Source organism: Labrus mixtus, chromosome 17 (genome assembly GCF_963584025.1).
Source record: "Labrus mixtus chromosome 17, fLabMix1.1, whole genome shotgun sequence".
Taxonomy (NCBI): domain Eukaryota; kingdom Metazoa; phylum Chordata; class Actinopteri; order Labriformes; family Labridae; genus Labrus; species Labrus mixtus.
Genome location: NC_083628.1, coordinates 7,409,426 through 7,425,492, shown reverse-complemented (window position 1 = coordinate 7,425,492; position 16,067 = coordinate 7,409,426). Strand labels below are relative to the sequence as shown.

General features: G+C 42.3%; 1 protein-coding gene across 6 annotated transcripts in view; it reads left to right on the top strand.

Moving 5' to 3' along the window:
- The window catches only part of sema4d (sema domain, immunoglobulin domain (Ig), transmembrane domain (TM) and short cytoplasmic domain, (semaphorin) 4D), a 45,284-nt gene extending 31,366 nt beyond the window's left edge, over nucleotides 1-13,918 (top strand). For 4 of the 6 annotated variants that reach the window (XM_061060786.1, XM_061060782.1, XM_061060781.1 and 1 more), the window contains 14 exons: nucleotides 182-315; nucleotides 2,298-2,443; nucleotides 2,536-2,598; nucleotides 2,711-2,809; nucleotides 2,893-2,986; nucleotides 3,121-3,237; nucleotides 3,378-3,529; nucleotides 4,721-4,896; nucleotides 5,043-5,199; nucleotides 5,365-5,587; nucleotides 5,851-5,963; nucleotides 7,122-7,291; nucleotides 7,510-7,556; nucleotides 8,478-10,105. In XM_061060786.1, coding sequence (XP_060916769.1) covers nucleotides 219-315; nucleotides 2,298-2,443; nucleotides 2,536-2,598; nucleotides 2,711-2,809; nucleotides 2,893-2,986; nucleotides 3,121-3,237; nucleotides 3,378-3,529; nucleotides 4,721-4,896; nucleotides 5,043-5,199; nucleotides 5,365-5,587; nucleotides 5,851-5,963; nucleotides 7,122-7,291; nucleotides 7,510-7,556; nucleotides 8,478-9,487 — 2,664 coding nt within the window. In that variant the 5' untranslated portion in view covers nucleotides 182-218 and the 3' untranslated portion in view covers nucleotides 9,488-10,105. Of the gene's footprint in view, nucleotides 1-181; nucleotides 316-2,297; nucleotides 2,444-2,535; nucleotides 2,599-2,710; nucleotides 2,810-2,892; nucleotides 2,987-3,120; nucleotides 3,238-3,377; nucleotides 3,530-4,720; nucleotides 4,897-5,042; nucleotides 5,200-5,364; nucleotides 5,588-5,850; nucleotides 5,964-7,121; nucleotides 7,292-7,509; nucleotides 7,557-8,477; nucleotides 10,106-10,577; nucleotides 10,815-11,637; nucleotides 11,851-12,444; nucleotides 12,537-13,536 lie in introns of those variants that run through there. The other 2 variants (XM_061060783.1, XM_061060785.1) reach the window with 2 other exon arrangements.
- The last annotated feature ends 2,149 nt before the right edge of the window (nucleotides 13,919-16,067 follow it).

Genomic DNA, 16,067 nt, shown 5'->3' with positions numbered 1-16,067 from the left:
GCTCTCAGTATGAGGGAAGTGGATTTGATGCCTGTCCCATTTTAGAGTCTGTGCTGCATGATAAGATCAGCCTGTGAAGAAATCGTTCATCACCTCTCGCTTGTAAAACACACACTCTTTTTTGCTTCACCGGGTTTGAATGTGTCGCTTCTCTTTTTTTTTTTTTTTTTTTGTCTCGCAGAGGAAACTTCACAGTTCCAAAGTTACCAGAGTCTAACATGGGGTTTGGCGTGCTGGGAGTGTTTCTGGGGCTGCTCCTGGAGGTGTCCACCCATGGACCCCACGCTGTGCCTCGGACGTCCTGGAGACACCAAGGTAAGGGCTGACCTGAATGATTTCAATAAGAGAAGACATTTTACTGAGAGGTTGAAGAATATTTTCACTTGGTGATTGAGAGAAAAAATGCTCGCAGTTGTAATAACTTTTTTTTAAGTTAAATAAATGACAAATAATGTCTAACAACAGTGGATGGTATTAGTGTCCTGTTTTATTAGTATTATTTATATGCTATAAATTCAACAAGTTGTGGAATTCTCTAATGAATTCACTTTTCTTTAACCTCATCAACCGTGTATTACTTTAGTTTTTCAAGGGTTTTTGTTTGCAACATCCTTACACTTATCCTCTTTTCTTATTGTAAACTCCATCCGTAGAAGACTGAACCATTTCTTGTAAATGTTCTTTCGCAACCTGCTGATTTAAATTGAAACTGTGCATACCGGTAAGTCATGGAGGATGCACTCAAAGTGAGAAGTTGTACTTGTTAGCGAGTGTCGGTGTTCTTTATTTTGAGACCACGAGTGTCAACTTAGCTTGTCAGCAGTGCATGGAGACCTGGACTGTCTTTTTTTTTTTTTTTTTTTTTTAAAGATTTCTTTTTGGGCTTTTGAGAGAGAACAGTGGACAGAGTGAAATATCAGGAGAGAGCAAGCAGGGGAATGACATGATGCAGGTCAGACTTTAACCTGGGCCCCCCTGCTTGTAGGACTGGTCTTCATACATGGGGTACAACTTAACCGCTAGGCCATCAGCGCCCTGAGACCTGAACTATCTTAAGCCTGATTTACACATCTGTGTCAAATCTATGCTGTGAGATACACTATAGGTTCTCTTAGTCCTGTACCAACTGAGATGCCTTCAGATGTAGCCTGACGTGCACCTTCTTTTGATACATGTTGAAATGATGCAACCTCAAGCCCTGTGATTGGACTGCTGCGTGGTTTTTGTATTTCCTACATTTACAACATCTCTGCCGTTTTCAAAATTCTGCAGAAGGTAGAACACTACAAGCTAGAATAATGCAGCTCAATATTAATCAACTCCAACAACCCAATATGCTCCGTTTTAACCCAAAGCATAAAAATCAGACTGCCAACTCTCATTTGTAGGTGGAGTATTGCAGAGCTACGCAGACACACCAATGCACAAGTATGTAGTGCTCACAACAGCGAAGGTCCACTACAGTGTAGCTACGGTGTGCATTCAACGCAGAAGTATGAACCAGGCTTTACTGTGTAGAAAGATTGTGTATGATGTGCTTGTGCTGCTTCAATACAAGCTTCACAATACTTCAGAGACACCTGTTTCTTCAATGTCAACAGACTCCGACAGTCTGACCACAGGCTCTCAAGCATGAGCACTTCCTGTCAGGCGGAAGTTCAGTTTGGTCACATAAATAGCTCCGCTAACTGAGTCGCTGTGAGAACCAGCACAGCTCACATTTTTTACTGCTTCAGTCAGTCAGCGAGGGTGTTTGCCTTCATCATTGTGGCGTTTACGTCCAGGCACCTGCAACCCGAACCCACTCGCACCCGGCACAACCGTAGCCAGCCACAAACTATGTTAGCTAGTTTTGCCACCAACCAATCACCCAACACACAGTACCAAGATTTTACTCGACACAATGCTATTGTGTCTCTGTAACAAAAGTAGACATTTGTGTCCCAAGTGTTTATATATTATTAATGATTAATCGATCATTAATTGTTAACTTGTTCTACTATCAGTTAAGAAAAAATGACTGAAATTTGCACCATTTGTTATTTATCTGCTATACACCCCCCCCCCCCCCCCCCCCCCCAGTTGATTAAGGAGAACATTAGGATTCATTAATCAATTTGTTTTTGGCCCCCTTGATAAATGAGCATCCACAATTCTCAGGATAAGTCTCCTCTTATCTTTGTTTGGGTCTCCACCTGGTCCCTGCCGTTGTTGGTTTGCTGTTTGTTGCTGAGCAGGTTAAAATTGAAACATTTTACACACGTAAAGTAACATAATGGAATCCGTTTTGTGTTCAGATTTGGATCTGATGGAGTTTTCCGAACCTGGGATCTTCAACTACACCACATTGTTGCTGAGTGAGGAAAAGGATGCGCTGTATGTGGGAGCCAGGGAGGCCATCTTTGAGCTCAGCAAGAACGATGTGACAGTCAAAAATAACAAGGTATCCAAATTAGAACTTGGAATCTGTAACAGTCAAGAAAAAATTAATTCTCGTAAAAATTGTGTTCATCATTCTCGTTGTTCTATTTTTAGGTTCAGTGGAAAGTTGCAGAAAACCCAATGGCCATGTGCACGCTGAAAGGGAAATCAAAGGAGGTTTGTTCAACCATTAAAGTGTTGATTTATGTCATGTCCAAATCACTCTTTTAAGGGTCTTTTAAGTGTTGCAGACAATAAATATTAGTTTTTTTGTTACTTTGTTTTCCAGCGGGATTGCCTAAACTACATCCGAGTGCTCCAAGTCGTGGACAGCCAGCGGTTGTATGTCTGCGGCACTCACGCCTTTCAGCCTCAGTGTGACTACTTGGTAGGTTTATGCATCTTCATTCAATAAATTAATTGGGATTGCAAACTTTTCAGTGAAATTTAACTGTGAACTCCTCTTTTCAGCACCTCTCTAACTTCTCATTGGTCGGTCGACCTGAAGACGGCAGGGGGAAGTGCTCCTTTGACCCCTCTCAAAGCTTCACTACTGTCATGGTTGGTGAGTTGAGGCCAGTTTTATTTGAAGAGCTCTGTCGGTGGCGAGCCCTGCAGCAAAATGCACAATAATCCCCAATAATCTCGTGTTTTTTGGGAGGCTAAAATTGCTTTTTTTTTTTTCTGCTTCTCTATCAGATGGGGAGCTGTACTCAGGGACAGCTTATAACTTCTTAGGCAGTGAACCGATTATTTCCAGATACTCTCCATCACAGTCCCTGCTGAGGACGGAGTACTCCACATCATGGCTTAATGGTGGGTAATAACAACATGCGGACGTGACATATTGTGATAATTTAAAGATCGTCATGAAAGGGACTAAATCTTATAATACAATACAATGAGGCTTTTACAAAAGCAGTCCAATCATCCTTCTTTTTTTTTCCCCCCTGCAGAGCCCAGTTTTGTTTTTGCCGACGTGATCAAAGAAGGCGCAAATAGAGTGGATGGCGAGGACGATAAAATCTACTACTTCTTCACTGAGGTGTCGGTTGAATACGAATTCTTTGGCAAGCTGCTCATCCCCAGGGTGGCGCGCGTCTGTAAGGTCAGTACACGTCAGGTACCATCTGCACATCCCAGCAGCCTCCCTCTACGCATGTTTACGTCTGTGTGTGCTGGCCTTTTCATTTCTCAATCCCCTCCCTTCATTGTCTCTATTCCTGACCTAATGGGAATCATTCGTGCATCATGGTGTCATGAAGAAAACTAAAGTCTGAAGCCTACACTAACTTATGAATCAGATCTACATTATCACAATATCAACAACAGAGCGGAGAGCGACACACTGAAACAAACAGAAAACATGATGAAGCAGTTTTGTTACATGAACGGAGATGGCATTGGGCGCATGCATACAGTCTATCATTGTCGCATGCTGGCCACAGAACATAAATGTCATCAACCCCCTCCTCCCTAAAAATGTGGCTTTTTGCTTTAACACATGCAGCTCAAACTGAAAAACTGCAGGACGTTTTCTTCAGTTTTGTTTAAGTTTGAAAGCACCAAAGTCGTGACATAAAAACTCCAAGAAAATTGAAAAAAATATAATACATACATATAATAAAATATATGTTCTTAAGAAATAAAACAAAAAACATTTTCACAGGACACAATTATTGATTTCCTGTAATGAGCTGAGTATATAACTCCAAATGTTTTATAAAGAATAATTGAAAGCTGTGTAGACAATGTTTTGTTAATGCACTGACCCCACTTAGAATAAGCTTACTTTTTACTTTATCTAACATTCAAAATCTAGCATCTTTGAAAGAGAATATTGGCTGTGAATATATACTGAAAAACTATTTTTGGGGGTGGAAGTGTGTGCAGGTGTTATTTTTAGCTCGTATATGGCTCCAGCAAAACAACAACAATAAGTTAGAGCAGAGTACATGTTCCATCAGAGGCAACCTTCAAGACAAAAAAGGTCCTGTAAGCATCGTATCACCTCTTGTTGCTGCTTGTAGAGATTATTGCTTTGAGAGATTCTTATTAACTTGAGGCGTCTCAGGTAACTATAAAACCTTTATATGTAGACAGAAAGCAAACAATGTTCGGACTTTGGTGAGAAAATGAACATAAAAACAATAAAACCTGATGTGTCCCACTCCAGCCCCAGTGAAAATTATGCAACACGTTCACACTCGTGCCATCGTCTCTTCTATCCTTATTACTTCCTTCTGCGTCTCCCCCTCGTCTGACATGCTGCTGAGTCTTTTTTTTTTTTCCTCCATAGGGTGACCTCGGGGGTCAGCGCACTCTCCAGAAGAAATGGACGTCCTTCCTGAAAGCCAAGCTGGTCTGCTCCATGCCCGAGCTCAACTTCGTCTTCAATGTAGTACATGACGTCTTCATCCTGAAGGGAGCAGACTGGAGGGACACCGTCATCTACGGGGTCTTCACCTCCCAGTGGTCAGTGATGTGATTCAATCTTGGGATGGGGATCAGTAGGGGTCAGACAAGAAGAAGAAGAAGAAGAAAAAAATCTGACAAATTTAGCGCTAAATCGCTTTTTTTTTTTCCTTCCCCTGCTCCTCATCATCATCTTCATCCTCCAGGGGTAACGTGGGTCTGTCAGCAGTGTGTGCTTACAACATGACTGCTGTGGAAGAGGTCTTCTCAAAGGGCAAGTACATGCAGAAGGCCACAGTGGAGCAGTCCCACACCAAGTGGGTCCGCTACAACGGCATCACCCCTTCTCCACGTCCAGGAGCAGTAAGTGCAGTCAAACATCAAAGTGTGTCAATGTTGTGCAAATTCTTGTGCAAACTTTGTTTTCAAGGGTGAAGAAATGCTTTATTAAGTAGGTGCAATGTAGGCGGAAAAATTCTTGCTTCCTAAATGATGAACTGTCTCTCGTCTGCCTTTTCCCTCCACCAGTGTATGAACAGCCAGATGCGACAGCAGAACATCAGCACCTCTCTCCACCTGCCCGACAAAACCCTCCAGTTTGTTAAGGACCACCCGCTGCTGGAGGATCCCGTCCTGCCCATCGGCAACGGGCCTCGCCTCATCACCAAAGACGTCAACTACACTCAGATCGTGGTGGAGAGGGTCCGTGCGCTCGACAAGAACATTTACGATGTCATCTTTACTGGAACAGGTGAGAACGCGCGAGGAAAGGGTGTCCTGACATAGTGACGTTGTCCCTGATGCTAACATGACTCTCTGAGTTTTAAGTATGCCTGTGTTAATACAGAGCCTAGTGATGTATATAATTACAAAGCTCTTTTTTTAATTGATCAGTTTTAACTTAGCCTTGAATGCGGATCTTTAGTGCAAAAGACTTAGAAGGTTACTGTATCGAAAGAGGCTTCTTTCTGACTTCCAGCTAATTGATTGACACGTTACCATTCTCCTCTCCAGATAAGGGAATCCTGCACAAGTCAGTGGTGATCGATGGAGAAGTGCATATTGTGGAGGAGATTCAGCTCCTGAAGAACTCGGAGTCCATAAAAAACCTGCTGCTGTCCTCTCAGGTCAGTGACTTCCCTGTGACAGTTGGTGTTGGAGCTGCAAAGACAGCAAAACATTCACCAGACTGTCAGCTTGTCTATCTGTTGCTGTACTACTGCTCATTGTTGCTATGATACTACTCAGCTGCCAGGCAACATCTAACTACAGCCAAGCGACTGGTGTTTCTGATATTAAGGTTTCCTCACTTAAAGGAGATCTATTATGCTGATCCATATTTAAATACATGCATCTAATTCCGTGTTGGATGTCCATACTCAACAATGGCAAAGTTTGATAGAGGTACACAGCTGTTGGCGTAATCTCTGGACGTGGTTTCCTGCTTCTCCGAACAAGACATTACAAAAATTTTGCAAGACTTGGCCGGAACCCGACGTTCGGTTCTGCCGACGTATTAGAGCGAAGCATAAAGTAAAGTTGTAGGACACGCCCACCCTGGCAGCTCTTTCAATGGCACGCCCACCCGGAAGCTCGCTCACATTTTTAATGCGGCTGCCAACAGAGCCGGCCAATCAGAGGAAAGTGGGCACGTGGGCCTTAAAGAGACAGCAACTGAAATTAGCCTTTTCAGGCAGAGGCTGAAATGAGGGATTTTACTGACGCCAGTATAAGATAAATTAGGAGGTTTATGAGCTACACATCTCACAATGCTACTTGACAGTTGTCCCAGCCTGACATAATTAATGGTGAAAGTGACTGTAATAGATCTCCTTTAAGTAAATAGGATAACAAAGTAATAGAAACTCCTTTGAGTATGACATGCATTTACAGTATATGCATTTTTTTAAGCTAAGAGTATCTAAACTTGCAAGTATGTGTTTGAATTTGTTTGCACTTTTGTCTGCTGTGCTGACTTTGTTGTGATAAGGTTCCGTAAGGAAGTTGCCAAAAAGTTTGCATGACAGTTAAAAGCCAAACCAGCAGTTTTTTCAATATGAGATGAGACTGCAAATTAATCTTTCCTGTAGTGTGGGTTTGTGGTTGTCTGGAGAGCGCAATGTTGCTGATTTAATGTTTTAAACTTGTGTTGTGTTAAACAGGTTTGTCATAGACAGTTGAACCTGTTTAAATTGGCTGCATATGCAAATGTTGTTGTTTTTCTGTGTGGCACTCTGGGCACTCTTCTGTGGCATGTTAACATGAACGACCTTGTGTTTCCACAGACGCGCTCGCTGTATGCTGGTTCAGACTCTGGTGTAGTCCAGTCCCCCACCGCTTTCTGCAGCAGGTATCTGTCCTGTGATGACTGTATCCTGGCTCGAGACCCGTACTGTGCCTGGGACCCTCGCAGCGCTGCCTGCGTCAACATCTTTGAGGTTCCAAGTCGGCATCAGTAAGTCCACCTAAAGCTAGACTGACAGTACTTACCCTCTCGATCACCTCCTAATCTTTATTTTTTTTTCATACCAGTACTCTGCTCATGCATTTTTCAAACACAAAACCACTATGAAGAGACATCTTCACTTGTACTCCATCCAGTTTGACCTGCTTTACAGTCTCAGAAAGGATACTTCCTCATTTGAAAATAATCTTTGTTTGTTTTTTTTTTAGGAGGTTCATCCAGAGTCTGAATGGTGATGCAGACAAGTGTCCTTCAGGTAGGTGACAACATGCTATGTTACCTGATAAAGAAGCAATAACACACGTGCAGTGAAGGAAACTTGTGTTTGTCTTTTTCCCAATATTACACTGTAATACAGCATACTGAAGAACCCGACTGATGGTGGATTTTTGAAGCTGAATTAGATGATTATTCTAGAGGGAAAAAGTGTATTGTGGTCAATATGGATTTTTCTTTTATTCACTTGAATTAACTTAGTCCTTTTCTATTTCTTCTAATACTTGTATTAAAAATAATCAACAATGTTCTACATTGCTGCTCAGCTCTGATGCTAGACTACATCTGCTGCAGACGATGCTTTGAGCTTTATAAACAGAGCACCCTCTGCTGGATAAACATTGCGATTGCACCATTTCTGAATCACCCCGAGAATTACTTTGGGCATTTAATGTGATGTATAAATACTGGGAACAGAAACACGACAATACCAGTACATCTGCTATCAGCCTCTATCGGCTGACAGATGTATCTGTCTAGCTGTGAATTGAGCTGGGTGCTATATTTTTTATTATTACGTCAAAGTAATTTGATTGGACGTGAGGCATACCATGAGTAATGATGTAGGATATCAACATCACTGGAACTTCTCAGTCCACTTCAGCCTGAAGTTCTGAGTACTGTTCACTGACTGAATCATAGCAGTGAATATATTCAGTAGAACATCCCTCCCTCCCCTGTGATATAGCTGAAGTATGATCTGTTCTGATAGATATCACCCTGGATTTTGGAGATGCATGTGCTTTCATCCTCAGGGCTGCATTTGATATTTTGTTTTTGTAAGTTTGGAATGACTGTCCTCTACTTGTCATCTGTTTTGAGCACGCTACACTCCACCTCTAACTAGGCTAGACTTTTAGCTGCCCTTACTAATCGTTGTCTTTCCGTTTTGCCTTCCTAGTGTCAGGCCGGTCTCTGAAGGACTACCAGACTGTGACGGTGAAGCCGGGGAGCTCTGCCGAGCTGCCCTGCCTCGTTCACTCCAACCTGGCTCAGGTGATGTGGAAATCCAACGGCTCCCTTCTCACCGAGGCCTCCCGCTTCCACTTCATCGGCGAAAATGGCCTCCTCATTTACAGCGTGGCTCCGGAGGATCAAGGCCACTACGAGTGCTGGTCCGTGGAGTGGGCCCCCGCCGCCAGGAAGAACTTCACCCGCCTCCTGGCTGCGTACGTCCTCTCTCTGGATCTCCCATCCAGACCCCCTCTCCAGGCGGGCCATGTCACCACCACCCTCGGCATTCAGGATTCATCTAGCACACACGGAGCTGAAGGTAATGGTAAGACAGACAGAGCCCCACTAACTTCAGCCCTCGCCCCTCCCAGCTTCACATCCCCAGTCCAGCTCACCTCCCCTCCCCAGACTGACTCATCACTAACCCCGCCCCCAAGCAGCACAATCAAGCTTCAGCCAAAGCCGCATCTTCCCCACAGCTCCTACGCCCCCCTCCCAGACAGCCTGGACCCATCGGCGGAATATTTAGAGCAGAACAACAGCACCGCCCTCCTTCTTCTCTTCCTCCTCTTCTTCCTCCTCTTCCTTGCTGCACTGGCGTACAACTGCTACATGCAGTACCTGCCGGCGCCCTGCCTGCGCATGCGAGCCGCCCTGCTGGGCAGCCACAAGAGCGCCCATCAGCCCGAGTATCTCTCCTGCGAGGCGGGGCTCATGGAGGCATCCGCAACCGACAAAATAAACATGACGGAGCAGCCCACGCAGAACGGCAGCCAGACCTCGCAAAACCTGCGGGCCCTTCGAGACACTGGGTACGAGACGGAGCCCGAGTGCAGCAACGGGCAGATCCCGTCGCACAGTTTTTGCGGAGACAGCCAGTCTCAGGAGAAACCCTTTGATGTGGACTGTGAATCCCAGCCCATCCAGTTCGCAGACGCAGATGAACCCTACTGCTAACCAGAAGCTTCGGTTCCTCTTAGCACAGAGACTGTTCTCTCTTTCTCCTCCTTCGCACAACTTATAACGCAAAGGTTTTCTCTTCATAAAAAGCATGTTGAAGTGAAGTCGGGCGCTTTAATTTCTGCCGTCTGGCTTAGAGCTGACAACAAGAGAACAAAAACTGTTTTTTGTGGGAAGCTGCGCCCTCTTAGCCGAGTCCAGCAAGAAAAGCTATTTCTTAAATTCCAAATTGGAAACATTGTTTACCAAATTGGTAAGTTACCTTGATGTTTTCCAAATTGGGAGTCATGTTTTTGTACAGCATGAGTGAAAATTATAAGCTTTTGCATTTTTTTTTTCTTTCTTTCAAAGCTGTGTTTTGGCTTTTTGGACTTTAGTCAATGCTTCAACGTTACAGTAATTTTTCTCAGGGAAGATTTGCTCACTTTAGGCCTGGCTTTGTTGTGCGGCGCTGACATCTGCAGCTCGCGATATGTGGGCCTTAATCTCACCCAGCGAGCGGTGAAGCAGGCCTGAAGGTCGTCAGAAAAGGAGCGAAGGATGACTTTGCATATTAGGAGAAAAAAAAAAATCAACCACTGTCTGTCTAGTGTAGAGCTGCCTGGAATGTTGCTGTATTTAATGTTTTTTCCCTCCCTGTGAAGTCGACGTGTCAACAGCTCTGATGCTCCTGTGTATTAACCCTTTTACTAGTTCTCCTCCCTCTGTGGTCTGTGTGTGAAGTGAATATGTTCAGTATGACATGATGCTTGATTATATCAATCGTCTCTTCTTCTTTTTCTAAAAACAGCCCTGGAACAATCTGAAGTTGTTTTTTTTTTTTAATGAAGGTTTCATTTTAAGAACCTTTCCAGAGAATTATTATTTAAAGATGAGTCACGTCTGGGGTAATATCTTCTTTTTTTTTCTAGTGTGTAAGTAGCTCCTCATTTGTTTTATTTTATTGTATTTATTGCAGCAGGTTTGGTTTTTTTTAAGACCCTGTATTCATTCGTCTCCCCCCCTTTCTGTACTGCATGTCATCTCTGCTCTAGATTTCCTATTTTTCCCTCAACACTCTCTTTTTCCATCACTCCCTCCCTCACAGCCTCCTCTCCTGTCGACACTTCACACGTCCTGTCCTCTTCTGGAAGTAGCACCCCTTCCACCTCCACCTCTTCCTCCTCTTCTTCCTCCTCTTCCACCTCTTCCTCCCGAGCCTCCTCTTCGCCCCACAATGTGGAGGCTCGGGAGGCAGAGGTGAGACTGTTGCCCCCCTTGCTGAAGGACCAGGCCTGGGGGGTTCACGCCCAGGAGGCCTTCCTGCTCTTCTGCCTGGCCCTGGGTGAGTGGTGCCTGTGACACTGACTCAACGCCACCTTCTCTCTTGCTCGGTTTGGAACCTTTTCCTTCCTGTTTTTTTTTTTTGTTTTTTTTTTTTTAACCCTTCCTTTTCTCTGTGCCATTTTTTTTTTTTCCACTGGCTCCCTCACATTTTCTCACCTTGCATGTTACCATGAATCAAAAAACTAACCAGGGTTCTGTGTGTTTCTGGATTTCTTTAAAAGAAGCCTGCTTTGACTTTTTTTGGTGTGTCGTTAGACGCCTGCATTATGAGTGAATGTTTAAAAATCCAAACCGGGGTTAAACTGTCAACCTCCTAGTGATCTGGTTGTCTCAAAATCCTCAATCTGGTGTAAATTAAAGGTACAGTTTGTGTATAATATTGTATAACAGCATCCTGACTTGAAAATGTAAAATTTCTAGAATCTCTCCTAAGAACAAAATGATACTACGCTCAAATGTGTTACACCTCAAGACTTTATCTGGTTATTTTTGGTGCCTGTAAACAAGTGTAAATATATCTGTATATATGGAAAAATACAGTTAGAAGGTGTACATAATTCTAGGGAACATTTTGAGACTGTTATTGGTAGGGAAGCTAAATAAATCGTGTCAAAGGTTTTCAACACTGGCTTGTTTTCTTCAATATCTTCTCATCCTTGTGGATTATGATCACTTCAGAATTGTAATGCATGTATATGTGCATCTTTAACTACACAAACGGACCCACTGAAAGGCAAGTATGTCCACTGTGTCGAGTGTCAGTGGCGTGCAAATATCACGACCATAACAGGTCAAACATGAGGTCCGATTCTGTCCCTCAGGTCCCAGCGACGTCCACATTCACTGGCTAATAAACGGCCACACTCTGGACACGCCGATCATGGAGTACCGCCGCCCGCTGGGCCAGAGGGAGGTGCTGGTGAGCAGCTGGCTCCGAGAGGGGCCGCTTATCAAGGACGCCCGTTACCACTGTGTCGCTGAGGCCAGCACAGGAAATGACATGTCAGAGGTGGACCTCCACCTCACTATAGGAGGTATCTGCACCCGGTGTGTGGCTTGAAAAGTTGATATTGGGTTAATGCATGCAGAGGGGGAGACAGGTAGAGGATCAATGACACTCCTTTTATATTATCAGAGCAGAGGTACTCATTGTGTGTGGAGTCAGAGGAGTGCAAAATTATGACAAAGTTAGTAAAAAAAAAATAAGAGACTAAGAAAGAGAGAATAATTACATTTTAAAAATTTAAAGACAATTTTTAAATCATTTTTTTGTAAATGAATTAACCTATATACTAACAATATACTGAAAAACTAGTATTTTTTACTTTAATATGACAAAAATACATAATTATTTGTACTTATTTTTAGATGAGGCAATTCTTTGTTTTAATCTTCATTTTAATATATTATTTTCAAAAGACGAAGTTGTAAATCAACTGTATTTTGCTTTAAACAATTTGATTATTTCCTTTCATAATTTATATATTTTTAATTGCTGAGATTGCTTCTTAAATGTAATACTTCTTTGATATAAAATCATTTTCAGCCTTTATTTTTATTTTTTTTGCACTCCCATGACTCCATACTTGTAATAGCTGATATCAGTAAAAGATGTTGTCGTTTACCAGATGAGGAGAGTATTCCATCCCGAGATTTGAACCAGTGGAGAGGTGCGCTCACAGAGCACGAGCAGCTGCTAAAGAGATGGGAGAAGGCCTGGGTACGTCAACGCTGTTGCATCCTGATCTCATAAAAGTTGCAGTGCAGTTTGTCGCCTGCGCTGACTTACTCTGCATGTTGAGTTTTCTCGGGGTCACAAAAGAAGTGCTTAATCAGGTGATGGTTTAAGGACGCGGAGCTGATTGATATTCAGAAAATACTTTTCTACAAATAACCTTTAATGTTGTCCAGTCTGCTGCGCCATATTTAACTTAATCACCACCGTTCCCTGCAGCTTCTTTGTGAATCCCTTTTTAGCCCTCACACCTAACCGCATTACATTTAACTACATTTTCTGTTCCACATGATCCATTAACCACATTCAGCTAATGTGTGGCGCATAACGAAAACACCTATGTTCCCTTAAAAGGATTGCTAAAGGACTCCTCTAAAAATACATGCACAGGTCTAGACGTCCTGAAATTCTTATTGGCCGTCAGCCATTAGACTTCTAGAAAGAACAACGTAGATTTAATTCCTCAAATGAATGTCCTTCATCCCATCTGTGATCGTTTTTTATGTTTAATAGACACCAACATCTGTCTCTAGCTTTAGATTTCTAATTCCGGATGAAATGACATAAAAGTCTCAAGATTCTTGTAATTTTGATGATTTTGATGTAGAGATATTTATTGCATGCAAGTTTCAGGTTACATAATTTACATATTAAGCAATACTACAGGTCTGTTGGGCAGTGGGCCCACCAGAGAATAAACCTTCATAGAGGCAAATAAGGTGGTGAACAAACACATCTGGAATGGCCTACACAAACTGGCCAGAAAAACATGCAAACTTCCCCCGTGTAAAACTTTCAAATCTGTAAGCATGTAAAGCACAGCTCTAATATTCAAGCTGAATTTCACCATTTTCTTTCATTACTTAAAATATATTGATAAATTCAGAATGTGGGCAGAAAATCAGCAGTCTAGAAGCAGGAGAGTTCAGTCTTACGTCTTCCATGTCTACATCCTACAGTCCAAATCTGCATCTTCCCTCCACAGGAAAGCTGTGACGGCCACTGAGCTTGTGAAGTGATCATGAGCTTCTCTTGTGTTGGCTGAATCGGGGTTTGGAAATGGATGATCCTCGGCCCAGGTGGACGTCTCCTTTGACACTGGAACTACCGTTAACTGATGATAAATGATGTCACAGTGTCACTTTTTACACAAGAGCCGCGATTGGGCCGTGCAGAAACCACCTCTGTCTGCAGGAGCTCACCTGGTCGTGAAGAAGAATATGATGATGAAGATGATGATGATGATGGGACTCCTTTATCTTGACAAGATGAAGCTCATCTGTTGCCTCATTCTGAGGACCTGCTTTTCTACCGATTGTGATTTTGTTTTTATTTATCGTGATGTAAATAAACATCCTGAAAGCTTTGCCTGCACAGAACATGTGTTTCATTGTGAAGGAGAGGAGCACTGATCTGTGTTTGAAGGTGATGCAGCGTCTGTGAAACCTCAGTCACGTTTATTTTTCCAGATGTTTCTTAAAAGATACCTTCCTGTTTGGCATTTTTCACCTGAGATGCAACCTTGTCTTTAATCTCATTTTGAATCACAGAGAGTCAAGGCCCAAGCGGTCTCATGTGGTTTTGATTGTACAAATAGATTCTGTGGGAAACGGGACTCTTTTGAACCACAGTGAAGCCTCTCATGTTTGACATTTAGCACGATTACATCACCACATGCGGATTTCTAAATGCAATAGAATGGCACAGGTTGAATAAAATATTAATACAAGTGTAAAACTTTATTCATATTGAAACAGATACTACCTATTTGTCGTTAAAGCAAAATAAAGGAATTTTACTTTCCGTTTACTTTAATATCTACTCATTCATTATCCCCTTTTTTTTTTCCATGATGATAAATTATTATATTAACAGACCTGTTTCACACATTTATAAACATCGCAGCATCAAACTAGAGTGACGCAATGACACGTCAGCCTTTTCCACTTTCCACTTCACCATCTGAATTATTAACCAACTTCCACTCCTCAGTTTCTCCTCAGAAAGGAGTTCAGACATTTTCAGAGAGTACAGTGATGTCATTAAAGTTAAACGTATCAAGCATATTCAGTGTATTAAAGTTTCAATGTTTAACAGAAACACAAGGTGAATCCTTTAAATGTTGTCTACAGGAAAGAGTTTCTGTAGCTCGGCATGGATCTGCAAACTTTCTTAGTTCATAGCACCAAGTACCACAACTGGTGCAACAGCGCCCCCGTGTGGCCAAGTAAGGAAGTACAAGTAAAAAAAAAAAAAAAAAAAAAAAAAAAAAAAAAAAAAGGATCGGATATCACGAGTCACATTATTTTACTGAAGCAACGTTTTATATATATTGCTATTTAAATTGCAAAACTTGACAATGGTCTGACGCTTCTAGAAATAAGTCTCTTAATATGTTGCTGTGGGTTTCTTCATTTTAGGACGTCACACATTTTGGGTGAATTATTTCAGAGCCACGGGATTATTCTGACCACAAAGCACACGCAGGTGTTGCCAGCGACAGTTTAAACGTGTTTTGCTGAAGAGGTGAGTAGGTTATATAAAAAAAAAAAAAAACATTTCCAAACGTGTAAATATGAAACATTTTGGCTACAGTGTTGTTGTGCCAGTTTATGAAATGAGCTACCCGCAGTTAAGTTTTGAAGGCTCACAAGCTGTCATATAGTGAATCCTCTTTACTGGGGCCTTCTTTTGTGGGGCCGACTTGTTTCTATTGTTGACAGTCCGAAAGCCATGTTCCAGCAGAGCTATATGTGTCTTTGAGTCGAATTAATACACATTTAATGTCAGCTACCAACAAAAATAGAGCCACATTCTGTTCAAGCACCTTGTAACTGTCTAACTAGTTAGCTAATTAATGAGTAAGAGACTAAATATGTATAGCTTTATAGGCCTAACAACGCCTTGCTTCCCTTCAGTTCAATTCTCTCCTTTGAATATGGACACCTCCAGCGTTTATCTTTGAGTGACAACAACCCACATCTGCTTTACAATGTTGGAAAAGCTCTTACAAGATTAGTAGTCCATTTGATTTAATAATCTTATATTGTTTTTTTGTAATGAAATCCCATGTGTGTAATAATGTAAGCTTAACAAGACCCCCCCTTGTTCGCCTTTATGTGAGGTAGGACTGCTGGAGAGAGAGGAAGTGTTGGGAGGAGCGAGTGGGGGGTAACATGCAGCAAAGGGTCGGGGTCAGATTCGAACCCACGGCAGCCGTGACGAGGACTATAGCCTCTGCACATGGGGCCAAAATCTAAGGATGTTTTTTTTATCCTCCAATTCCTTTAACTCCTTTACAAAACAATATATTCAAATGAAGTGTAGAAAAAAAAGGTTCTGGGGTTTGTAACATTTAAAAGCACAGATGAAATGAGGATGGCTCCTATAAGGATTTAAAAAGAACAACCAGCAACCACAACTGTCAGTGTAGAAAGGTTCATACTGTATGTGCTATCCGCCAATGTTTTCTATTTAATCAAAATATGTTTGGTTTTAAATCTGGTCAAAATAAGG